General features: G+C 51.6%; 1 protein-coding gene and 1 pseudogene across 1 annotated transcript in view; one reads left to right on the plus strand and one right to left on the minus strand.

Moving 5' to 3' along the window:
* The window catches only part of HNF4A (hepatocyte nuclear factor 4 alpha), a 32,158-nt gene extending 16,900 nt beyond the window's left edge, over nucleotides 1-15,258 (minus strand). The window contains 8 exon segments of the mRNA XM_073006433.1: nucleotides 473-628; nucleotides 1,335-1,441; nucleotides 7,668-7,762; nucleotides 8,924-9,098; nucleotides 13,808-13,861; nucleotides 13,864-13,900; nucleotides 14,841-14,902; nucleotides 15,144-15,258. Coding sequence (XP_072862534.1) covers nucleotides 473-628; nucleotides 1,335-1,441; nucleotides 7,668-7,762; nucleotides 8,924-9,098; nucleotides 13,808-13,861; nucleotides 13,864-13,900; nucleotides 14,841-14,902; nucleotides 15,144-15,258 — 801 coding nt within the window.
* Nucleotides 15,259-18,591: 3,333 nt separating this feature from the next.
* LOC119618567 (large ribosomal subunit protein eL8 pseudogene) lies at nucleotides 18,592-19,413 on the plus strand (annotated as a pseudogene).
* Nucleotides 19,414-26,653: the final 7,240 nt, after the last annotated feature.

Below are 26,653 nucleotides of genomic sequence, written 5' to 3' on the forward strand. Positions count from 1 at the left end.
GAAGTCATTTGCCCAGGATTAGGCAGACAACCAGTATTAGAGCCAGAGCTTAAGCCAAAATCTCCTGATCCCTGTCCCAGGGTCCCTGTCAACATCCCCCTGGGAGAGCCACGGGTATGATGGTTAGGAGCTTGGACTTTGGAGCTTCCCTACTAGGTTCTAATCCCAGCTGTGCTGGATAGTAGCTATGTGACCTTGAGCAGGTTACTTAACCTCTCTGTGCCCCAATTTCCTCACCTATGAGATGGCAGTAATAATAGAACCTTAGTACCTACCTCATAGAGTTGTTGGAGGAGCTAACTGAGTTAATATTTGTAAGGTGATTTGAAGTTTCAGACACATGTGTGCACTACGCATTTTGTTAAATAAAATAAAATCAAGCCAGTCCACGGCTATATCCCAGATGGGCCAGCAGCCCCCTGGCTGCCCTGCCCGGTGCCCACTACTGCCCACCATCCACGCCCATCCTTACCTGGTCGTCCAGGGGGAGCTCGCAGAAAGCCGGGATGTACTTGGCCCACTCGACGAGAACCAGCAGCTGCTCCTTCATGGACTCACATACGTCTGCGATGCTGGCGATCTTCTTCGCCCGAATGTCGCCATTGATCCCGGAGACGGGGGAGGTGATCTTCAAGAGATACAGGGAAGAAAATGCTGGAGATGTCCGGGCCCTCCTGTACTCTCTGTCCCCTGCACAGAGCCCCCTCCCTGGAATCAGATGTGAGGAGGGAGCAGCATAGTGGGTGCCTTCCAGCTCTAAAGGAAGCTCAGGGTAAAAACGGAGGGAGGGAGGAGGCAGGGATGAGGGAGAAGGGCTCCCTCTCGGCCTTCACCTATTACCTGCCCCTTGCCTCCTCCTCTATCAGCTTTAGAGCGCCAAACAGTCTCTCAGCCTTAGAGGAGAAGCAGGGAAAAAAAATCATCATCCTTATGTGACAGTGAGGCAACCATGGCTCATAGAGGTGCTGTGACTTGCCCAAGGTCACTCAGCAAGGGATGGGCTGGGCCCCACGTTGCCACCTCTGTCCATTGAACCACTGCTCTGTTCTCTCAGGGCTGAGCTGATTGCAGGCCCTCAGTGAAGGCGAAGACTCTGCTTGGCCTGTGGGATGCAGGCAGTAGGATGAATCAGAACGTGCCCCAGGGCACCAGGTTTGAGTTCTGCCCTTGCTGCTAACTGGGCCATGTGACGCCGGACTCAGTATCCCTCTGTAATATCCGAGGCCCCTCCCATCAGCTGCTCCAGGGCCTGGCTGGGGAGAATGGAGGTGGAGGAGGTGAGCTCCTCTGTGGTGTAGGGGATCCCTGGGTGAGTGGCAGGGTCACCCCGGTACCTGTCGGGACAGGACCTCTGCCTGCAGGAGCGCATTGATGGAGGGCAGGCTGCTGTCCTCATAACTTGACCTTCGAGTGCTGATCCGGTCCCGCTCATTTTGGACGGCTGTGAGGAGGCAGAGAGAGGTGAGGAGGGAGAGCAGGGAGGGAGTGAGGGGGTGGGAGTGTCTGTGACTGATGAGGAGTGGGAGCAGGAGGTGGGGGGCGTCCAGAGAACAGGCCCACATCAGCATGTGGATTGAGGGGAGATGGCCTCTAACTCAGCTGGTGGAAGAACTTTCCACGTATCAGAACTGCCCCCCACACAATGGAGAGGCTATAGGAGTGATCCACCCATCATCAGGGGCGTGCAAGACAGTGATGACTCAGCTATGGGCTTAAAATGGGTCTTGAGCATTGAGGATGGGGTTTGACTAGATTAAACATGTTCAGGCTCCGGTCTACAAAAGGGTCCCTTTCTTTCCAAATCAAAGTGAGTAAAGCAAGCAAAGCAAATTACTCTGGGTGACACGGAGATGGCCTGGAGATTCCTGAACAAGGGGATCTGGGGGCTTCAACTGCCTTGATGGTTTTGTACATCATCAGGAGCTGCATGTACTCCAGACTAACCTCAGTGTCAGCAAGGCCAGGCGCTGTCTCCCTCCCTCCCACTGCTGTTCTGTTCCAGGCACTGAGGGATCTGGAGCCTCAGCCCACCGAGGCCCCAGGCTCCACTGCCCGCCCCCATCTGGGTCAGTCCTGGCCTGAGATAGAAGATGATCCTTCCACTGTCCTGACAATGATGGGATAGCCCTTAGAGTCCAAGAGGCCTCACTGTGGAATGAGGCTTGGCTGATTCGGAAAGGAGAGATGATGAAGCTGCACGAGATCCGGCTTCCTGTCTGGAACCTGCCACTCTGTGCGCTGGTGGCAATCGCAGCCTCTCTCTGGGGCTCACTTTCCCTACCTGTAGGCATCTCCCTGCCAGCCAGCTCCCTGCACTTTCTTGTCTCAGGGACTGGCAGGTTGGTTCTTCCAGTCCATCAAGCTGGGGCACCTTCCTTGACTTCCCCTCACACCCCAGTGCTGTAATGATCCTGACAAACAGACCCGCTGCTCCCTCCCTGCTCCCGGGCCTGCTGTCTCTCCTGGATTAGATCAGCCTCCTCCTGGGCTCTGCTTCTTCCTTGTGCCTGCAGTCTATAGTCCTCTCACAGAGGGATCCGTTCAAGTCGTGTCCCCTACTGCTCCAAACCAGTGTCTTCCAACCTCACAAGTCCCTAAGGCCCTTCCTCTCCTCTCTGATCGCCCTTTTAGCAGCGTCCCACTACTCACTCTGTCCCCAAAAACCCGCCTCCCCGCCTGGATGCATCCGCACACTTGAGGGCTGCTGTGGTCACTGCCTGGCGTTCCCTTTCCCACACAACGCAGCAGCGTCTTCATTTCACTCCTGCCTCTGCACAAATGTCACCTTTCAGACACCCTCTCCAGCCACCCTGTCTAACACAGCATGCCCCCGACCCTGGCCCTGCCCTACCCCGCTTTATTTTAATTCCGGGCACTTATTGTAGAATTATTTGTTACTTCCTTTACTATCTGTCTCTCTCTGAGAAGGAAAGCTTCAGAAGGCCAAAACTCCAACCCTGCGGTCGCTGCTGTCGCCCCAGCCACCAGAACAGAGCCTGGTACACAGTAGGTGCTCAATAAATATTTGTGAAGTGAGAGAAATAAGGCGCTGGAGGAGACAAGCTCTAATTCTTTTTCTTTTTCTCTTTTTGTTTTTGAGACGGGGTCTAATTCTGTTGCTCAGGCTGGAGTGCAGTGGCGCAACCATAGCTCACAGCAGCCTCAACCTGCTGGGCTCAAGTGATCCTCCTGCCTCAGCCTCCCGAATAGCTGGGATTACAGGCGTGTGTCACCATGCCTGGCTTTTTTTTCTTTTTCTTTTTTTTTTTTTTTTGAGAGATGGGGTCTCATTATGTTGCCTAGGCTGGTCTCAAACTCCTGGTTTTAAGCGATCCACTCAACCTCACAAAATGCTGGGATTACAGGTGTGAGGCACCACGCCTGGTCATAAACTCTAATTCTTATAAGAACCCTATTTCTCCAGGGAACATTGACACCCTAGCTGTTCGACTTTCTCTTGATGTTGACACACTGTTAAAATCAGAGAATAAAAGTCAAATCCTTTGCATTGAGCCCGGAAGTCAGCGGATGGAACAGAAATCCAGAAGCACAGCCTCCTCTCAGACCCACCACGTGGACAGGGCCAGCTCAGAGCACGGTTTCCCTGCCCGGGCCGTCCGCCCCACCTGCCCACACCCCTCCCACGGCAGCCTCCTGCCAGCGCCCGCACCCACCCACCAGGGCGCCAAGTGGCCGGCGGGCCGAATGAAAGGGCTGCTGTCAGCAGCTGCGGCTAGGGCTCCTCAAGGTTAGGCGGGCGTTATCAGTGCCCGGCGCGAGCTCAGTCACGGAATGATGTTTTCCAAATGTTTGCTCAGTATTAGCAGGGTCGGGGACCTAATGTAACTTCTATTGAATATTAACCGACCTGGGCAGAGGCGGAGAGGTGATGAGCCTGTCTTCCCAGAGAACTCCTGGGTAGGGGGCTGTGGGGAGCAGGGCCGTGGCTTCCGAGGAAGGTTCCATCAGATGGCCCCTGGCCCATCACCAACGCTCACCTCCTGCAACCCTGGGTCTGCTTTCTGGGCTGGGATTTTGATGCCAGGAGCCGGATATTTGTCCCAGGCCTGACAGCGGAGGCTCAGGCAGGTGTCTGTCTCCCTGGCTTTGGGTTACAGGAAAGAATTCTTGGCCTGTTGTTGGCCCATTGACCCCCAGGGTTCTCCCTGGATTCTTTGTCCCTCCAGGGAGCCCGTTCCGGCCACGGTGGACTATCCTCTGGCGGAGACTTACAGGCCCATGAGACCTGAAGCCCCTCTCTGTGGTCGAGAGAAAGTTTCAGCCGTCTAGATCAAGAAATGTGCCTCCCAAACTGATCACTGCAAGTTTCACTCCAGGGAGCTTAGCGTCTGCTCAGCTCTGGGGAGCCTGAGTTCTAGACCTGACTCCAGCCCTGACCCATCACATCACCTCTCTAGCCTCGGTGTCCTCTTCTGTAAAGTGGGGAGCGGGTAGGTTTGATGCGCTCTTATAGACTCAGCTGGTCTCGAAATCCTACCTTCCCAGTTCACACTTTCTGGTTCTCAGGGACTATTTTGGATTTCAGTCCTCAAATTCTCCTAAGGTCATCAAGAAAAAGAATGAAAATTTGTCCCAACTCTCCGGGCCAGTGAGACTTCCACCGAGACTTTCTTTGGGCTTTGGGAGCTTCCCGGCAGGCTGAGGAGGGTTGGTGGGGCCTAGAAGACTTAGGCACAGCTAGGAATACTCTCATTTCCTACAGCTTGACCACAGTGACAACTGAACACTTTGTCACTCTGGCCCGTTCTCAAAACAACCAAGTGACTGCATGTGTCATGAACTTCCAGGTAACCCAGGCATGTAAACAAGCACCAGCATCGACTAACCCATGCTCACTTGCCATCAGCCAACTCTCCTATCCTCCGGGCAGCATGTCCGTTTCCCTGGGCCAGGAAGCAAGCAGCTATTTTCAAGGCTGAGCTAAGGCTGAATGGTCTCGGGCTCTCACCCCCTTTCCAGCAGCCTAGTAAGGGGTTTGCTGGCTTTGCAGCAGCTCAAGAGAGGGCCAGGGGCCAGGCGCGGTGGCTCACGGCTGTAATCCCAGCACTTTGGGAGGCCGAGGCGGATCACCTGAGGTCAGGGGTTCAAGAGCAGCCTGGCCAATATGGTGAAACCCCATCTCTACTCAAAATACAAAATTAGCCAGGTGTGGTGGCACAGGCCTGTAATCCCAGCTACTTGGGAGGCTGAGGCAGCAGAATCACTTGAACCCAGGAGGTGGAGGTTGCCGTGAGCCGAGATCGTGCCATTGTACTCCAGCCTGGGCAACAAGAGCAAAATTCCATCTCAAAAAAAAACCAAAAAACAAAAAAAGAGGGGACCAGGGAACAAACACACTCATCCTAATGGGCAGTGTGACTTGTGCAGGTAGGTCAGGGAGTGAGGAGCGAGACTCATAGGGCTGAAGCGTTCATTATCCAATGCCCTCATTTTATAGATGGGAAAACTAGAGGCCAGAAGGGACAGAAACGTCCCTAAATTACACAAGTGAAAATGACTCTGGATGTCTAATAAGAGACATTTATAACAACTGACCACACGCAGGACCATCCACTCAGGAGGGCTGCCAACCCCTCTCCCTTCTGCCTGTCACAGACCTGAGCTTTCACTGTGACAGAGACGTTCTCTCAAACGCAGTGCCCTCTGGATGACACCTAGGAGCAATCGTAGTGCCTAAAATCTTAGGCTTTTGGGATAATGGAATCACTGACTAATACAACCACGGAAATGTTGGAACCTTAGTCTGTACTCCTCGATCTTTTTTTTGCTTCCAGCTGTTCACACGTGCATCAGGTTCCCATTCATAACCTCTCTCAGTCCACAGAATGGAAGCTGAAGTGGATGAGACAGGCTCAATCCCATTGAAAACTGGGATTGGGAGATGAGGGAGTGTCTGCAGCTTGAAAAAGCCCCTCTTGCCCTTAGAGAACCACTGAGGTCTAGATGTTACAATTGCAGTGTTTAGAGCAGGCCTTGGGGACCACCCACTCCTGCATCGGGGTCAACAAGCCCAGATTTTCCAAGACAGCTCGTGAGTTCAAACTAAGGCCCCATAAGGATGAGACATAGAAGATATTTCCAAGGGAGGGGGCAGAGAAAACAGGGGGCCAGGAGCAGATACAGGGGAAACAGCGTCTACCAAAGCCTCCCCTCCCCTCCTTCTCAGTGGGCCCCGGAGCAAGCTGGGTCCTACATTCCTGCTTCTGGGGTGTGCTCGGGTGGTGGGGGTGAGGGGTGTTTCTACAGAACTAGCAGGACTAGACCAAGGTTTGGCTGGTGCGGCCCAACTGTGGACTAGAAGGGAAGGTCTGGGACTAGTTGCAGAGCTGGGAAAGGTTGACTTTAGAGGAGCAGGGAATGAAGAGATTCGAAAATGAACTCAAGTTACTTTTTTACTTTTCGAGAGAGAGTCTCGCTGTCTTGCCCAGTCTGGAGTGCAGTGGCATGATATCGGCTCACTGCAACCGCCGCCTCCTGGGTTCAAGCAATTCTCCTGCCTCAGACTCCCGAATAGCTAGGACTACAGGCATGCGCCACCACGCCCAGCTAATTTTTTTGTATTTTTAGTAGTGATGGGGTTTTACCGTGGTGGTCTCGAACTCCTGACCTCAAATGATTTGCCTGCCTCGGCCTCCCAAAGTGCTGGGATTACAGGCATGAGCCACTGCGCCTGGCCTCAAGTTACTTTACAGCAGTTAAAAGATTTTTGCTTCCCTTGCTTGGGCTGAAAACAATTTTAAATGTCCCTGGGATCTGGAGGGCATAAAATAATAGACAGTGCTGAAGTGTGGTCCCAATAACAGAAGCTCTGGGACCTCAGGACTTCCAAGGAGCAGTTGTGGCGCCCTAGGCAAGTTGCTTAACCCTTGTGGGCCTCAGTTCCTGCATCCACAAAAAGGGAGGAATTGTAATAGGTTCAATGGGCTGGTCTCCTTTCATTTTCGTGACATTTTCCCACACAGGGTTGTCATGAAGATGAAATGAACCCAGCCCATTGAAGTGCGGAAAAAGCCCAGCCCAGTGGCTGATACCTGCTGGTAGCAGGAGGCCTGGCAAGACCTTAATAAATATTGTGCTGTGGTCTTCTCCTCCTCCTTCGTCCAGGATGGGACTGGGGTCTTGTTCCCATTTTCTAGAATGTGAAGACTTTGGAGATCACCTGACACCCACAAATGAATACCAAGGGAATTGCGGCATTTGTCCCTGGGACAGGAAGCTCAGGCATCTGGTACCCCTGGCTATCCCCTTTGTAAAGTTGGGGTAGTGAGTACTCAGATGCTTGCAATGTCATTCTCTATGCTTGTCCTAATGTTCAAAATATTATATTAAAACACACACACACACACACACACACACACACACACAATGTGGCTGCTTTGTGGTGGCACAGACAGGCAGGCAGGGGTGGTGGTTGCTGGGAGCCTGAGGAGCCAAGAGTAGGAGCTTATCTCTCTGAATCTTTCTCAAGACCAAGCCCAGCCGCTCCCTATGGTCAGATTTCCCGGCCCTCCCTCTTCTCAGCCTTAGCCAGTCACCCTGGGGCCTGCCACTGAGTCATAAAGTGTGGCTACAGTTGTAAATGACTGTCGGGGAGATGTGGGTGCAGGTGGGGCAGTGGTGGGGGGGCGGGGAGGGCCGAGGCTCACCTTCCTTCTTCATGCCAGCCCGGAAGCATTTCTTGAGCCTGCAGTAGCGGCACTGGTTCCTCTTGTCTTTGTCCACCACGCACTGCCGGCTAAATCTGGGGAGGGCTTTGGATGGTTGGATGGAGAAGACACAACTTCCTCCTCTAAGGACAGAACTAGGGCCCTGGCTATCCAGTTGACCCCCCAGCCTCAGTGCTCTCATCTCTTCATCCCAGGAGTTCTCTCTTGAGCCCACCAGGAGCTGGAGAGGTGCTATGAACTCTCTAAGAGCCCAGTCCTGTCCTGCTAAATATGGGGAAACTGAGGCTCAGAGAGGCGACATGTGGTCACGGGTCGCTCTGCTGGTTGGTGTTAGAGCTGAGTTGGGAACCTCGACCTCTTGAGTACCAGAGCCTTGCTATTTCCACCACATCCTATAAAAGCCCAGAACCCAGAGCAGGCTCCTGGTTATGGCTCAGAGTTAATGCTTGGTTCACATAAGCCTCTCTCTGGAGGCGGATAGGAAGTAGAGGCAGTGCCACACAGTGGTGACGGGTGGGGTCCTGAATATTAACCCTGGCTCTGCCATTGATTCAAGCTGGTTGACCTTGGGCAAATGCCTAGCGCTCCACGCCACAGCTTCCTCCTCTATAAACGGGAATAACAACAGTAACCATCTCACAGGGTGTTGACAGGTGAAATGAAGTCATGCACTGATGGGCACAGTCTCTGTACATGACAAGTGCTCACGATTGACAGCGGCTATGATTTTATTATTGTCGTTACCCGGAACAGGAGATGCTTTCGAAAGAGGGCTCTCCAAGGCCTTGAGAAGACTTTGGGTTTGGTGGAAGCCCTTGGGGTAGGTGGAATGGCCTGGGGTTGGTGGAGTGGCCTAGGGTCAATCTCTTATTTGTCCCGGAAAAAACACCAGAGTGGAAGACAAGCTCATCTACTGAGACTTCAGAAGAGGCCTCATGGAATGGGAAAAAGAACAATGGGCTCCAGGGGATGATTAAATCCACACGAAGACTTAGTATGGTGCCTGGCATATGATAAGAGCTCAATAAACGGCAGCCAGTAACTTGATGATCAGTAAATGTGGTTCCTAGAATAGATGCTCGTCTTGGATTCACAAAGCCTACAAAACCAGAGGAGCCGTGAAGGCCCTGAAGGGCAGCTGTCTCTGGGACCCACCCACTCAGGGAGAAGACAGACCTTGGGGCCATAAGCCCAAGTGTGCCCATTTCCCAGCTGGAGAAATTGAGGCTCCTCACCTGCAGGAGTACATGTGGTTCTTCCGCACACTCCTCCGGAAGAAGCCCTTGCAGCCGTCACAGCTCGAGGCACCGTAGTGTTTGCCCGTGGCCCGGTCCCCGCAGATGGCACACAGGGCGCTGACACCCAGGCTGTTGGGCGCGTTGAGGTTGGTGCCTTCTGATGGGGATGTGTCTGCACCAGGAGAGAAGGGAGTGAGGCTTCAGGAAGAACAGAAAGTCAGACATCTAAGGGAGCCTTGCGGGGATCTCTCCAGGGCTTCGGCTTCAGCCAGATCTGGGGGCTGTTCCCACTCCATCACCTCCCCGCTCAGTGACCTCCCGACTTTTTGGAGCTTCAGTTTCCCATCTGTAAATTGGGACTGGTTGTGACTTCACAGAGTTGTGTTTGAGGGTCTGCATCTCCCTGTGGTGGAGGCCGTGAGCCCCAGCTTTTCTCTAGGAAAGCATGAAAACCTGGCCACCTTCTGGGGTGGGAGCCTGCCTCCTAACTGGGGAGGGGGCTGCGGAAGGGAGGAACATTCCCCTGCAATCTCTCCCCAGAACCAGGTCCTGTCCCTCAGTTCTCACCAAGGGACCAGGGCTGGGTGGATCTCAGCTTGTGTGCCCAGGGGCCCCGCAAATTCTCTGAAGAACGGGAAAGACTTGGGCCGAGAACAGTCCCACTCCTGTGGCCTCCGAGGAGGGTCTGGACACGTCTCCCATCCCTCCTGTCCCACAGGCAAAAGCTATGCATCTACACAAATGTGAGGAGGGCCATAGAGGCAGGTGGAAAGAGGATCTCGGGCTGGGGGCCAGGAGTCCTGGGCATTAGTGCTGATGCTGCCACTAACTTGCCTGTAAATGTGGGCAACTTCCTTTTCCTTGCTTCAATTTCTTCTGGGCCTCAGTTTCTCTAACCATAAAAGGGAGCAGTTTGACTGGTCTGATTGTTTCCAAATTTAAAAAAATATCAGCAGCTGAACTCCCCCCGCCTTTTTTTTTTTTTTTTTTTTTGTCAGCAAATCTTTCAGCAAAGATAGACCCCTTTGGAGAAGATGACAAATGCAATGGATCAGCCCCCGGGAAAATGCAAGCGTGTGTGCCACACAGTCCACACACACGCACACACGCCACACACAAGCACAACACACGCACCACACAGTCCACACACGCACACACGTCACACACAAGCACACACACACGCACCACACAGTCCACACACGCACACACGCCACACACAAGCACACACACACGCACCACACAGTCCACACATGCACACATGCACACATGCACACATGCCACACACAAGCACACACACGTGCACCACAGTCCACACACATGCCCGCCACACACAAGCACACACACACGCACCACACAGCCCACACACACACGCTACACACAAGCACATGCACATGCACCACACAGCCCACACACATGCACACACTACATGCCACACAGTCCACACACATGCACACATTACACGCCACACAGTCCACACACATGCACACACACACCACACACAAGCACACACATGCACCACATTGTCCACACACACGCACACATGCCACACACAAGCACACGCACACACTATACAGTCCACACACATGCACGCCACACACAAGCACACACACACGCACCACACAGCCCACACACACACGCCACACACAAGCACACACACACGCACCACACAGCCCACACACACACGCCACACACAAGCACACACACACACTATACAGTCCACACACATGCACGCCACACACAAGCACACACACACGCACCACACAGCCCACACACACACGCCACACACAAGCACACACACACGCACCACACAACCCACACACATGCACACACTACACGCCACACAGTCACACACACATGCACACAGACACACACCACACAGTCCACACACATGCACACATTACACGCCACACAGTCCACACACATGCACACACACACCACACACAAGCACACACATGCACCACATTGTCCACACACATGCACACATGCCACACACAAGCACACGCACACACTATACAGTCCACACACATGCACGCCACACACAAGCACACACACACGCACCACACAGCCCACACACACACGCCACACACAAGCACACACACACGCACCACACAGCCCACACACACACGCCACACACAAGCACACACACACGCACCACACAACCCACACACATGCACACACTACACGCCACACAGTCCACACACATGCACACACTACACGCCACACAGTCACACACACATGCACACAGACACACACCACACAGTCCACACACATGCACACACACACACACCACACAGTCACACACACATGCACACAGACACACACCACACAGTCCACACACATACACACAGACATCAAAAAGTTGACACACACCACACAGTCCACACACAAACACATACACATGCACCACACACTCCACACACGCACACACCACACAGTCCACACACGCACACACCACACAGTCCACACACAAACACATACACATGCACCACACACTCCACACATGCACACACCACACAGTCCACACACGCACACACCACACAGTCCACACACGCACAGACATGCACAACAGTCCACACAGGCACACACACACACCACAGTCACACACACACGCACACACACACACACACGCACATACATACAGTCCACACATGAACATACACACAGTCTACACATACGCACACACACAATTCACACACACACACATATCAACACACACATATATACACTCATGTGTACACATACACTCCACACACATGAACATACACACACAGTTCACACATATGCACACATAGTCCACACACACACAGAGTGCACACACACATACACACAGTCCACAAATGCACACACAGATGTGCACACACATATGCACACAGTCCACACACATAACACATGCATGCACACACATGCACAGTCCATACACATGCACACACACGGACACATACACACATCAGCACACACCTACACAAACGTGTGCACACACACATACAGCCCACACATATACATACACATAGACACAGTCCACACACACATACACACATGCACTAGCATACATACAGACACATACAAACATGCACACACACACGCACACACACGTGTATTCATAGAAATCCTGAATCCGACCTTGGATTCCTCAGAGGCATCCAGTTAGACCCAGAGAGGGCCACGTGCTGTAGGTAACAGCACAGCCTCTGAAGTCCTTCTGCCCAGGGTTCAGTCCCGGCTTGCCCACTTTTTAGCCATGTGACGTTGGCTGTGTTTGTTTACTTCTCTATGCTTTTGTTTCCTCATTTGTAACATGGGGAACGTGATATTCCCCTAGGTTTGTTATGGGGACCCGGTGAATACTCATTTGTGTATGCGAAGTGCTTGGCGCATAGTAAGCACTGTATCAGTGTTCGTGAAATAAAAACTTCTGCATAGGCAAACTCTCGGAGCAGAGGACTTCCAGGCTGTGTCACAAGCAGACACTGCCGCATCTCATTTCTGCCATCACAGACTCCCAGGTATCCCCAGGACTTGGTGAATTATTCCTGGAGATGGGGATAATTGTTAAGCCACATGGGTGCCCTTTCTCCCTCAGCCTCTCCTCCCTCGACCCCCGGGGAGACTGACCCCACAGCTCCTGGTCATTCAGTAGGAGGCTGGGGAAGTAGCTCCCAGCTCTGGGGCAGGATGGGCTGGGGGCTGTCAGCTCTATCATCTCCCCTCTGAGGTCAGCCGAGCACCTCCATTCTGCAGGTGAGGACGCTGAGGCTTAGAGAGGACAAGTGGCTTCCTGATGTCATTGCACTGCTTGCTGTGAAGCAGAGCCACGGGTTTATGGTCCAGGCTTGCTGGGCTACTCCGGCCAGTGCCGCACGTGTTGAGGTGTCTGCTGGGGCCTCTAATGAACAAGGAGCCCCCTGGGGCTGCCGCTACATGGGGGTGGGGAGTGGACAGGGAAGAAATATCCTTGGAGCCTTTGAGCCACCAGCCCAGGATATACTCAAAACACTTCAGAGGACAACTTCACATAACCCCAATTCAGACCACTTCAAAATCCAGTGAGGAACGTGGGAACCCTGCTTACAGATGCTCAGAGTCCTTGACACGACCCATGTTGGGGCCAGGCCCTTTACCAGGGCTAAGCACCCAGGCTATTTATCCTCTGGCCAGTGCTGGGAGGCAGACACTATTATTTATTCCCATTTTATAGATGAGGAAACTGAGGCTCAGAGAGGAAACTGCCTTGCCACGTTCACACAGGTTGGAAGGATCTATGCCGGATTTGCGCCTAGATCTTTCTGGTTCCAGAGCTGGAGGTGGTCTTGTCTTTGGGACATCCAGTTCAGGGGCTTGGCCTCTGCCTCAGGAGCACACAGTTCCTGGGCTTTGAAAAGGTGATGGGGTTGGGGAGCAGCCCGGGGCAGGGCAGTGGTCCTCGTGGGGCCACGCGACACTCCACCTAGTACAGCTTCAACTTGTTTGCTATCTCTGGTGTGTTTTTGCCTTGCGCTCCTCACCTGGCCCTCAGGCCTAAAAGCCCGCCAGCCAGCAGGCCTGGGGGAGTGAAGCCTGTTTTGTAGAAGATACAGAAGCCAGGAGAGGGGAGGTGACATGCCCAAGGTCACACAGTGATTGGATGGCAGGGGCAGGTGAGCACCTGCTGAGCTGACAACAGGCAGTGCCCAGCGGCTGCCTCCTCGCTCTAGCTGAGCTGACCACAAGCTTCCAGGCCTCAGCTGGAGCTGCAGCCTGATACTGGCTGTGTGGCTCCAAGACACACAAGGAAGTGGGGTGGCAGGCTGACCTCAGCCAGCTGCTGCCCCCTCTCCTCTGAGGCTGGGACCGATGGGGCCCTTCCCTCCAGGAGGGGTTTCCAGGCCTCCTCTTTTCCCCTACCTCCCTGGGGAGGAGAACTGCCCACCCCTCCAGATATGCCCCGGAGATGTCGGAGGGATGCCTAAATCTGCAGAGACACGCCCGCAACAAAATCTGCTCAGAGACAAACGGACATGTTGCTGATGTGACTCTCACTTGGTGAATGGCAACAACAGAGTCCTGCACTTGGGTCTGTGCAATTGGGCACACCAGAGACCGCTGAGCCCCGCCCGCAGTACGGGGGACTGTGTGTGTACACAGCAGGTATAAATGTGGGCACACCAGAGACCGCTGACCCCGCCCGCAGTACGGGGGACTGTGTGTGTACACAGCAGGTATAAATGTGGGCACACCAGAGACCGCTGACCCCGCCCGCAGTACGGGGGACTGCATATGTACACAGGCACACATGGGCACACCACAGACTGCTGACCCCCGCCCGCAGTACGGGGGACTGCATATGTACACAGCAGGTACAAATATGGGCACACGACAAAACGCCCACACAGGATAAAGATGCAGGAAGAACAGGGCACTCCAACAGGTCTACATGCACAAACACATGTGCTCTATGACCCGCACACACAGCACACATGTACCAACATCCACAGACACACATACACACACATAGTCACTTACATACATAAGCAAGATCAACACGGGCACCTCCTAGAGACACAAACACGGACCCACTCAATGAAGACAAAGGAAAATAGACCCAGAACTCACACACAGAGACAAATGAACACACATAGCAAATGTGTTCCTGAAAGCATCACCCCACCCATACAACCTACATGGAAACTCACCATCACATACGAACGCACACACCACACACACAGTGCTGAGTTGGCTTCGTAGTTAGCAAGACTTCCCTGAGAACTCCGTTTTCCCTAGGAAAGTCCCAAAGACACCAAGAAATGCAGTTATGTCTCCAACCACCGTCTCCAGGGTTACAATGTCCCTCGCTGTCTCTCTGAACCTAGGCCCAAGGGGTTCAGAAGCGGCCGTGCTGGCCTGAATTGCTGGAGCTGGGCACCGAGGGGGAGCTCACCATCACGTCACTGCGCCAAGCGCCAAGCAGAGCCGCTGTGAGGCAGTGAGGAATGGAAGGGCCTGGGAGGAATAGCCGGGATCGACTTTTGCTGGAAATTGGCCCTTGCAGGCCTCCCTTCACCCGGAATGCCTGTGATCACCGCACCTGGGCACATGGGCTTCACCTGGCAACACCTGTGCTGGCCTGTAGGACCAACCTACCGTTTTCTATCATTCTCCTCCCACCCCAAAGTTGAGTGCCAAAGATCTGTTCCTGGACCCAGGCACACCTGCCCCCACTGACACACCTGCCCCCACCTACCGTTGCCCATCGTCAACACCTGCACATTCTCAAATTCCAGGGTGGTGTAGGCTGGGTCCAGTGCAGCACTGTAGTCGGCCATGTCCATGTCGACGAGGGTTTTGGAGAGTCGCATTCTCCCTGCCTTCACACCGCGGCCACCTGCCCTGCCCTGGGCGCCCACCCGGAAGGCCCCCGCCCTCCGCCCTCCCACTGCCTCCTCCCAGTGCCCTCTCTGCCTTCCTTTCAAACCGTCCTCTGGGAAGATCTGCTGGGAGTCTTGGCCTAGCCTCTGTGAAGGGGTGGAGGCTCTGCCGGGGAGGGGTGGGGGTTAATGGTTAATCGGTCCCCCGCCGGTGGATAGGCAGGGCGGGGCTGCAGGGATTTGGCTGTTTGTTGGTTTCTGGCTGACACCCGGGGTGCTAATTACAACTGTTGAGGCCCTAACTCACCAATGTTCAGTTATCAATTGTACAAGGCAGGCATCATGACTCATGGGCACTCATTTGACCCTTGACTCACCCACCCCTCCAAGCCATTGTCACCCCAAGTCAGGCATTCTAACTGATACTATCAGACACTGACAGCCTACCTCCGAGATCCCCTAATTCAATAACTTCCCAAATCATTGACTTCTACCCTCAATGCTCTTGCGGAGATAAGACCGCCCCATAGCCCATGATTTAGAAACCTAAATCCCAGGCCCCAGATGCCAATCTTCTGGATCCTTGTTCTGGGAGCTCCCTTCCAGTTCCCCTGCAGTTTCCCGGTTCCCCTGGGAGCAGAATGGACTGGAAGTTTGGGAGGGCCAGACTCACCTCCAATTCCCTGCTCCTGCTCCCTATGATCCCACCCTGCCCCTCACCATCTCCCACAGCTCCCAGTGTTTCTGCCCAGGCCGACTCCATCTCGGATTTTCCCGTCACAGTCTCCTGTTTCCCTCACCCCCACCCCCTCCCAGAGCAGGCAGATACCTGGATTTACATTCTGGCGCCTACCATCTACTAACTGGGACCTTGGGTAAATGATTTTCTCTGAGCCTCAGTTTCCTTCTCTGTAAAATGTACAATCAACCTCAAAGGGTGGTCTGAGAAGGAAATGAGATGGCATAAATCACACGCCAAATGGGGCCTCATAGACCTCCACCCTCTTCCTCCTCCCTCTCCCTGTTTTGTATCCCTCTTTCCATCCCCGTTTCTCTCCACCTGTCTCCTACCTTCAGAGTGGGCTTTGTAGGGGTGTTGCCAGTGCAGTCACAGGCAGCCCAACCCTTAGAAAGTCCTGGTGCCTGGTTCATCATGACGTAAAATTCATCATGACTTTTGAACAAGGGGTTGTGCATTTTTGTTTTGGACGGGGCCCTGAAAATTACACAGCTGGGCCTGGCTGTCTGAAGCTCATGGTGCGCTCTGTTCTTCTCTCATTGCCTTCTGTGCAGACATTTTCAAGGGCTGCCAATCAATCTGGGGAAGTAAAGTCTTGATGTAGAAGGCAGAGAGTGAGGGCAGAGGAAGGAAAGCCTGAGACTTGGGAGGCCTGGGAGCCTGTCCTCTGCTGCTGACTGGAAAGGCAGGTTGGAGGGACTCAGTGACACCTGTGAGCAAGAGTGGGTGAATTAGTGGGAGCACCAATTAATGAGTGAGTGTGTGGGGGAATTAATGAGTGGGTGAATTAGGAGTGATTGAACGGCCGGGCGCGGTGGCTCAAGCCTGTAATCCCAGCACTTTGGGAGGCCGAGACGGGCGGATCACAAGGTCAGGAGATCAAGACCATCCTGGCTAATATGGTGAAACCCCGTCTCTGCTAAAAAATACAAAAAAACTAGCCGGGTGAGGTGGCGGGCGCCTGTAGTCCCAGCTACTCGGGAGGCTGAGGCAGGAGAATGGCGTAAACCTGGGAGGCGGAGCTTGCAGTGAGCTGAGATCCAGCCACTGCACTCCAGCCTGGACGACAGAGCCAGACTCCATCTCAAAAACAAAAAACAAACAAACAAACAAAAAAAAACAAAAAAAAAGGAGTGATTGAATTAGAGACAGGGTGAATTAATGAGTGAGTTGACTGAATGCATGAATTGAGTGAGTGAATGAACGAATGAGTGGGTAAATTACTGAGTAAGTGAGCAAATGGGTGGGTAAATTAATAAGTGAATGGGTGAGTGAATTAATGAGTGAGTGAATGAGCAAATGGGTGAGAGAATTAATGAGTGGGTGAATTAACGAGTGAGAGAATGAGTGAATGTGTGGGTGAATTAATGAGTGAGCAAATCGGGAGTCAGGGCATGTGTTTGAGTGCTTTCAGGAGGCATCTCCATGTTCTTCCCACTGCTAGAAGCCGTTTCTCTGCCCTGCTGAGCTTTATTCTCCCCACTTGATCTGACCTCTGAAGCTGAGACGACTGGGAAGTGCTATATCCTGCAGGGAAAGGGGAGAAGGAGCAACTATTGTGGAGGACAAGAGAGGCTAGATTTGGTGTCAGGAGACCTGGGTTTAGGAACTGGCTCAGTCACTATTCCGATAACTTTATTTCCATCGTCTCTTCTCAGGGCTTCAATTTCTCCCTCTGTAAAATGGAAAGATGATCCTGGCTCAGTTTTCTGTTGGCCAGGACAAGACTCTGAGGCAGGGAGCAAGAGGCAGCCCCCCACAACCCACACTTTGAGATTTGATAAGGGGCTGAAAGAGATCATATACCGGTGGGTTCCTCCCATGCCTACCCCAGGAATATCTGATCTGGCTCCACCGGCCTTGGGGGCAGAGCAGAGGTGGGCAGAAACGGAAGATCTGACTAAGGGGTAAACACAGAAGAGACATGGAGGGCAACTCCGGGAGGAGCCTCCAGGAGCCGAGCCCAGGCCTCTGTCACCTGCCTGGCACCTATGGCAGGCCACAGGCACAGCTACTCCCCACACAACCCAGCAATCACGGCCTCATCCACTCTGAGGCACACTTCCACATTGCTTAAAGGGAAATGTGATCAATGGCATGTCAGAATTTCACTGGTAACAAAAATAACAAGGCGTTTTTCTATAGATGACATCTTAGATTCAATTAAATAAGGTCTACGATCAACCAGGGTCAACCACACCATGCCACAGCCATGACCCATTATATCCAAGAGCTATTAGGTGGACAGCCTGCAAATGAAGAGCTGTTAGATACACAAACCACGACATACCTGACTTACCAAATGCACAATCTATATGACTGCCTAGGAGGCACGTTCTAGATTCTCATCCCACTACGTTATAACCTGCCCCATAAGTAAATCTGTCCACTCATTACTGTAAATTGTATAATCTATTACATACATGATTCATTCCACCCTTAGCCAACGCCAAACAATATCTTCTAGATACATATTCCTTATATAAATGATGCACCACCTATAAGATCTGCTGGCTCTGTGACCTCAGGCAAGCTATTATTTCTTCTATTCTTGTTGTTCATTGTTACTACATAGTTTATTTAAACCAAGCCATGGCTCTCCTCCCACCGCCCAAGATGCTGAAAGGAAAGAAGGCCAAGGGAAAGAAGGTGGCTCTGGCCCCTGCTGTTGTGAAAAAACAGGAGGCCAAGAAAGTGGTGAATCCCCTGTTTGAGAAAAGGCCTAAGAATTTTGACAATGGACAGGACATCCAGCCCAAAAGAGACCTCACCCGCTTTGTGAAATGGCCCCGCTCTATCAGCAGAGAGCCATCCTCTATAAGCTGCTGAAAGTGCCTCCTGCAATTAACCAGCTCACCCAGGCCCTGGACCGCCGGACAGCTACTCAGCTGCTTAAGCTGGCCCACAAGTACAGACCCAAGACAAAGCAAGAGAAGAAGCAGAGGCTCTCGGCCCAGGCCAAGGAGAAAGCTGCTGGCAAAGGGGACATCCCCACTAAGAGACCACCTGTCCTTCGAGCAGGAGTTAACACCGTCACCACCTTGGTGGAGAACAAGAAAACTCAGCTGGTGGTGATTACACACAACACAGATCCCATCAAGCTGGTTGTCTTCTCATCTGCCCTGTGTCGTAAAATGGGGGTTCCTTACTGCATTATCAAGGGGAAGGCAAGACTGGGACGTCTAGTCCACAGGAAGACCTGGACCACTGTTGCCATCACATAAGTGAACTCGGAAGACAAAGTCACTTTGGCTAAGCTGGTGGAAGCTATCAGGACCAATTACAACGACAGATATGATGAGATCCACCGTCACTGGGGCGGCAATGTCCTGGGTCCCAAGTCTGTGGCTCATATCACCAAGCTCAAAAAGGCAAAGGCTAAAGAACTTGCCACTAACCTGGGTTAAATGTGCACTGTTGAGTTTTCTGTACATGAAAATAATTAAAATACAAATTTTCCTTCAGCCAGCAAAAACAAACAAACAAACAAACAACAAGCTGTGATAATACAGCTGCCCAGAATCTTTGTGGATTACAGATGCAAAGTAGCCAGAGATGTGTCCTTGCACCCATAGTTCACTAACAGACAAGTCAGTTACATTTACTAAGTACAGAGAACTGAATACACATGACATTGCACATCCATCTTTTTGCTTTGCATTTCCATTTTAAACATATGTATGTTACAACTTTACATTTTAAATATGACTCCATGTATTTTGTGACAATGGCTAAGAATGCAATGATCCCAGGCCCCTGAAAGAAGCACACACTGGTCTGCAATGCAGAATGTTTTCACTCGGGTACCAAACAAACACTTAACACATAACAGACAAAAAATCCTTAAAAATCAGATTAATACAATGTTCTTCATGTTAAATAAGCAGACAGAATGGGAAGTGGAAAGAGAAGACATTGGGGTGCTTTAAATGTACAGTATCTTGAGATCTTGAACGTTTCAGGCCAGGCGTGGTAGCTCACACCTGTAATCCTAGCACCTTGGGAGTCCGAGGCAGGCGGATCGTCTGAAGTCAGGAGTTCAAGACTAGCCTATCCAACGTGGAGAAACCCTGTCTCTACTAAAAATACAAAAATCAAAAATTAGCCAGGCATGGTGGCAAGCCCCTGCAATCCAGGCTACTTGGGAGGTTGAGGCAGGAGAATCTCTTGAACCCGGGAGGTAGAAGCTGCAGTGAGCCGAGATTGTGCCACTGCACTGCTGCCTAGGTGATAGAGCAAGACTCTGTCTTAAAAAAAAAAAAAAGAATGTTTCATTCAAGGGATGAAGAGACGTTGGTTCATGGGTACAAAAATACAGTGAGATAGAAGGAATAAGATCTAGTTCTTATAGCACAGTAGGGCGATTATAGTTAACAATCATTTATTGTATATTTCAAAATAGCTAGAAGAGAAGATCTGAAATGTACCCAACACAAAGAAATGATAAATGTTTGAAGTGATGGATATCCTAAATACTTGGACTGATCATGACACATTGTATGCATGTATCAAAATACATGTGCTCGGGCCGGGTGCGGTGGCTCATGCCTGTAATCCCAGCACTTTGGGAGGCCAAGGCGGGTGGATCACGAGGTCAGGAGATCGAGACCATCCTGCCTAACACGGTGAAACTCTGTCTCTACTAAAAATACAAAAAATTAGCTGGGTATGGTGGCGGGTGCCTGTAGTCCCAGTTACTCGGGAGGCTGAGGCAGTAGAATGGCATAAACCCGGGAGGCGGAGCTTGCAAATGAGCCGAGATGATGCCACTGCACTCCAGCCTGGGCAACAGAGTGAGACTCTGTCTCAAACAAACAAACAAACAAACAAACAAAAAACATGTGCTCCATACATATGTACAATTATTATGTATGAATTATAAAAAGAGTCATTCCCTTCCTCCAAGGGAATTTTTTTTTAACTAATGGCAAAAAAGAAAGCAACTTCATAACGCCCTCCAATGAGGAAGAACATTATCCTGACAATGCTTAGGTATGAGCACATAATAAATACAGGAAGTCACAGAGCAAATGTCACAGTATTGGTTTGGTTTTTTTTTTCTCTGCTTATAAAAAAATATTCAGCTTCTTTCTGTGGACTGAGTGGGTGTTAGCCTATGGGTGTTGGTCTCTGGTGCCTGTATACCAGTGACTATATTCCAAGCCCAGGACCAGCTGTCTGTACAAGGCAAGTTTTTATTTCGAACCTTGGTTACTCCTTCTGTAAAATGGGTCTAACTTGTAGTTTGTGGTGAAGATTAAATGAGAGAGTAGATAAGATTCTTAGCCCCCCCTTTCCCCTGACCTCTCTTTAGGGGAATAAACCACAGACCTTGTAGTCAGATAGATCTGAGTTAAAATCCAGGCAGTGCCAATGTACCAGACTCTGTGACCTCAACTTCTACCTTTCTCAGCCTTAGTTTCAGCATCAGAAAAATTGGGTTGATACCTTCTTTGTAGGAATGATTCAAGCATTAAATGACCAGGTGTACGCACACAGTACAACAGTAGCAATTACTGTCACTGGTCATTGACTCCATGAACACTGGCCACATAATCAGTCGGAATCAGGACCCCTGCTCAGGACAGCTCCAGGTACCGCACGCCCAGCCATGAACAAGGTCTGGCCTCAATGCCATCAATTTAGCAGCCGTTCTTTACCTCGGCTCACCGGCTGTCAGGCCCCAACTCAAGAGGCAGCAGATTCCAGGGGATAGCAGAGGACCTTGGAACCCACCGAGAGACCCAATTGAGATGGGAAAGAGGGATTGCCCTGGTCAGCCTGCAGTCAGGGAGGCATGTATAGGGAGCTCGTGCCTCTGCTGTGGACGGTGGTAAGGGAGCTGCCACTGTGAACCACATTGTTTTTCTTTTACATTATAATAAGGTCTAATGTTTACAGAGAAATTCTGTGCTAGTCCTGGTGCTAAAAACCTTCTACTCTTCTCATATTATCTGCCCATTGAGATACGGGCTATTGTCATCCCCATTTTAAAGATGACAAAATTGAGGCTCAGAGAGGTGAAGTGACTTGCCCAAAGCCACACAGCTCGTAAGGGAGGGGCTGTCGTTTGAACCCAAGTCTACCTCCAGAGCTTGAGGGCTTCACCCCTCTATGCACTGCCTGGATCATGACTCCTGGAATCCCAGAAAGGACTTCAGAACTCTAAGGCACTGGAGCTGCTGGTTTCACTGCCTCAGTCTTGCATGGGAACTCAAGGACCTGAGAGGTAAAGCACCTTATCCCTGGGCATAGGCAGGTTCAGGGGCATCCTCCACATGCCTGGCCACCCCAGGGCTGCCTGGCATCTTCTCTTCCCCTTGGTGCTCACCACACCACTATCTCCTATCTTTTCTTCCCCACCCACCACTCTGGGAGCGGTGCAGGAAAAACTGGGACTTATCAAGACAAAGAACAAAAGTCGTGGAGGAAAGAAGCCAAGAGCCATCTCCACTCTGGGGTAGGGCCCTTCAGTTTTGCCCCTTTGAAATTTCAAATTCCAGTTTGTGGACAAAGTCCTAACTATCTCACAATATAGGTCCCCAACCACTGACCAAACTCCAGTCCAGGCAGCCACCAGCTGGCCTGGTCTTGCTGCTTCCTTTAGCGGCTTCCAAGGTCCAGGGACATGGGGTCTGGGCCACCAAGAGGCTCTGCCAGGCTGTCCCTGCAGCCACAGCCACCCTGCCGGACCCCTGCCTCCCATCTGAGAGGACAGCCCTCTTCCTAGAGCTGGGATCTGACGCTTGCTGATATCAATGGCAGATACCAGGTAGGTCCCCTCCCTTTCTCTTCTTTGAGCTCCTAAAATGCTACTCATACCATCCTCTGCACTCTGGGCGCAGGCCACCATGGCTTAATCAAATCAGGCACCCACAAAGCTTCAAGACTGGAAAAGATGCCTCGGCTAACCCACCCATTTGGTGGACAGAAACACTGAGGCCGTCAGGGGAGTGGCAGCTGGTCAACTGAACCATAGACTCAGGGCCCAGACCTGGGGCCCCTCACAGAGCCTCAGAAGGTGAAAGGGACTTGCTCAAAGCCACGCAGCGGTGATGGGTGAGCTTTGTCTTAACAACGAGCACTTTCTGCTTCATCACAGACCATGAGTGGCGTTGTGTTTGTCCACCCAATGATGGGTGGCCACTGGCTTGTCACAGGAGTATTTCCTAGAGGAAGATGAGGGAGCTTGGGGCTGAAGGCCAGCGGGTTTGGAAGGAAGCAACATTCATGTGGTTAACTGATAACTGGGCCCCATCCCTGGGCCTCCTTCCTCCCTCCCTGTCCTCATCCTGATTAAGACCAACTTACCCAGCTGCTAATCATTGCTGAGCCTGTTGATTTTGCCTTAAAAAATTAACTGGGCATGAGTTTGCGGTTTTCCTCACCCCTAACCCTGAAAAGGCCTGGGTGGGCAGGAGGCTTCCAGGGTTATGCAAGAGGCCGCTGGCCTCCCAACGTATATCCCACGGCCGCCTCGGCTACTCTCCAAAGAGGAGGCTTTGCTCAAGAGTCAACAGTCTGCTTGTTCCCCCTGTGCTGGGTCCTGAGCAAATTTGCTCTGTTACCAAAGAGAGATAAAGGCAGCTGGGGGAGAGCTTTCCAAACAGGGATGAGAAGCGGCAGCTTTGAGCTTGGGGTTCTAGAACTCTGCAGTGTCAGAGCCAGGAGAATCTTTAGGAGGATGTGGGCTGGGGCTTTTCAAGTTGGGTTCCAAGGCTCCCGGGAGCCGAGGGTATGCATCCACAGGCCCAGCTTCAACCGGCGACTCCCTTTTACGTGCAATCTTAATATTTTATTTGAGGGTTGGAAAACCACTGATCCACCCTCATTCCCTCATTGCACAGATGGGGAGACAGAGATCAGAGGGGGAAGTGACTTGTCCAACGACAGAAGGTCACCTCGGGTATTCAGGGGCTTCAGCCAGCATGGGAATGAATGGGGGGCTCTCTATGGACCTGAGCAATGTCTTGAAGAACATTGGTGAACAAGACGGCTCTGCAAATGCCTTGGCATGCCGTACTTCCCCTCCTCCCAGGGCTAGCTGGAAGCAGAGAGGTGCCTGAGAGCCACTGGAAGACCCAAATCCATGGAATCCACCTGGCTGTGTGTCCCATGGGCCCTGTGAGGATGTGACCAGCAGCCGTTCACTGCAAACCAGAGACTACATTATAATCTATCTCAGCCACCTCCTGTCTCTAGAGGAATCAGGCCCTGAAGAAAGATGCAGAGCCCTGCCCTGACTCTCTCAACCTCTCCGAGCCTCAGTTTCTTCACCTGTAAATTGGGAATTATGATAACTTCTAGGGTTGTCATGAAAATGAAATGAAGTGAAATATACACATTGATCATCATGGCCAATGGATATGCAGCTGTTTTAGCGGCTTTGCACGTGTTACTTCCTGGATCCTCCCAGCCACTCTGGGAGGCAGGCAATGTTTTCACTATCATTTTACACAGCAGAGGCACAGAGAGGTGGAGTCATATACCCATGCTCACACAGCTGATGAGAAACAAGAAGTAGAATTGGAACCTGGGCAGCCTGTCTCTAGAGTCCGTGCCTTTAACTCCAGGGCTACCCTTCCCTTCCAGGGATGCCAGTGAGAGATGGCCAGGAGAAGGGCAGAGAGCAGGGCACTGTGGGAGATGCTGACTGCAAAGCTCTGGAGGTAGGGCAGAGAGTATGGTCTGGAGAATGATCAGGAAGGAAGCCAGGAGGACTTGGATCTGTGTGGGTGGGGCCTCTCTGCAGGCTGCCTCCTGCCAGGTGGCTTATGACATCTGGGTCGAGGGTGTTGCTATCCTCCTGTTTATGTTCATCCCTCCTGTTTATGTTGCTGAATTTATCCGCAGGGGTGACCTTGGGAATTAAATGCGACCTTCCCGGCCCTTGTGGGGCCTGAAGGCTGATGGGAGCCGCTGCCTGACCTAGACTCTGGTTTGGGGAGTGAGGGCTGAGCCCGCATCCCAGAAGCCACCCTTGGTCTCCCCATCCTCTTGTTCTGAGGGGCCCCAGGGATTTGTCAGGTCACTAAGGTGAAGTGTTTGGAAGTCCTGAGGCTCAGGCCAGAGTTACTGCCCTGTATAGTTGTGCAGGTTGCTCACTGCACAAAGGTTCTCCATCCAAGAGGGTGAGTAGGGATGGAAATCTGGCCCCTGTTCCACTTGCCAAGCGAAGTGCCCATGAAACTCTCCCTGCCCAGAGTGGGAGGCCTTTTTCTTATTTGCCCAAAGGCTTCATGTGAGCTGCTGGATGCCCTGCCCCAGCTCTAGTTCCAGCCACTGTGTGTCCTTGGGCAAGGTCATTTCCCTCCCTGGCCTTGGTTTCCCGCTGGAGAAGTTTTGTCTAACAAAGCAGAGACTCAACCCTGAAGATGAAATAGAATCATCTGAAACCTTTAAAATATACAGATGTTGGCCAAACACGATGGCTCACACCTGTAATCCTAGCACTTTGGGAGGCTGAGATGGGAGGATTACTTGAGCCCAGGAGTTTGAGACCAGCCTGGGCAACATAGAGAGATCCTGTGTCTATTTTTTAAAAAGATTTTTTAAAATTTAAGACAGATGCCCAGTCTCCATCACAGACCAATGATCGAGTCTTGGGGTAGGGGTGGGGAGGTGCCAGGCATCTATATTTTTGTGCAGCCAATATTGAGACCCATGGTAGGGGGCTTGAAATTTGAAGCTGGAAAGCCTTCGATGGCATCCAAGTTCTATCACTTACTACAACTTACTAGTCAAAACTTCAGCGAGGCTCAGTTTGCCCATCTGTAAAGTAAGAATGATGATCATTTCCTCACAAAATCAAAATGCTAATTAAATGAGATAATGTTCAGACAGCGCTTGGCAGCGTGTTCCCCAGGTAGGGAGCTCCTGATTCTTGCTACCAAGACTATTATTGTTGTTATTGGCAATTTGACGTTGAAAAAACAAAGGGCCTTTCTAGGTGAAGTATTCAGTGACTTGAAGACAGACCTCCTCTGTTCCTTTGAGTCCATTTCTAGTACCTGGGTCTAAATCTTGGCTGCACACCTGTCATATTATTGAGGTATGTGTTATTATTATGATTTAATATTTTACTTAACTTGTGAACATCTTTACATTTAGTTTTGAATTGGTGCTACATTCACACGGTTCAGAAAGAAAACATAAAAGGTGTATATTGAGAAGTCTGGCTTCCACCTCTGTCTCCTGTTCACCTGTTCTCCCTGACTTCCTCACTATGGGAGACCACATCCCTTACAGATGTATCTACCAAGGTTTCTTTATACAGACCAGACAGCACGTAAGATCATACATGAGTAGTTTCTGCTCTTACACTGTTCTGTATCTTGTTTGGTTCATTTAACATCACAACCTGGAGATCTTTCCACGGCAGCTGAGAGTAAGCTTTGAGGAAGGAAGGGTTATTGTCTCCCATCACAGGTGAGGAAACAGAGGCTCAGAGAACATCATTTTCCCAGTGAGCCAAGGCAGTGGTGTTAGAACCATCTCCACCTGGCTGCAGAGCTGGCGTGTATGCCCCTGCACTGATATGGCCTTCCACGAAGCCCGGCCCAGAGAGCTTCGGAGTCTGGTTAAATCTCTCCCACGCAGGCCTGGCCTTCTCAGGACAAGAGATGGGGAGGGGGGCTGTCAGGGTCC

The sequence above is a fragment of the Chlorocebus sabaeus genome, chromosome 2 (assembly GCF_047675955.1).
Source record: "Chlorocebus sabaeus isolate Y175 chromosome 2, mChlSab1.0.hap1, whole genome shotgun sequence".
Classification (NCBI taxonomy): Eukaryota; Metazoa; Chordata; class Mammalia; order Primates; family Cercopithecidae; genus Chlorocebus; species Chlorocebus sabaeus.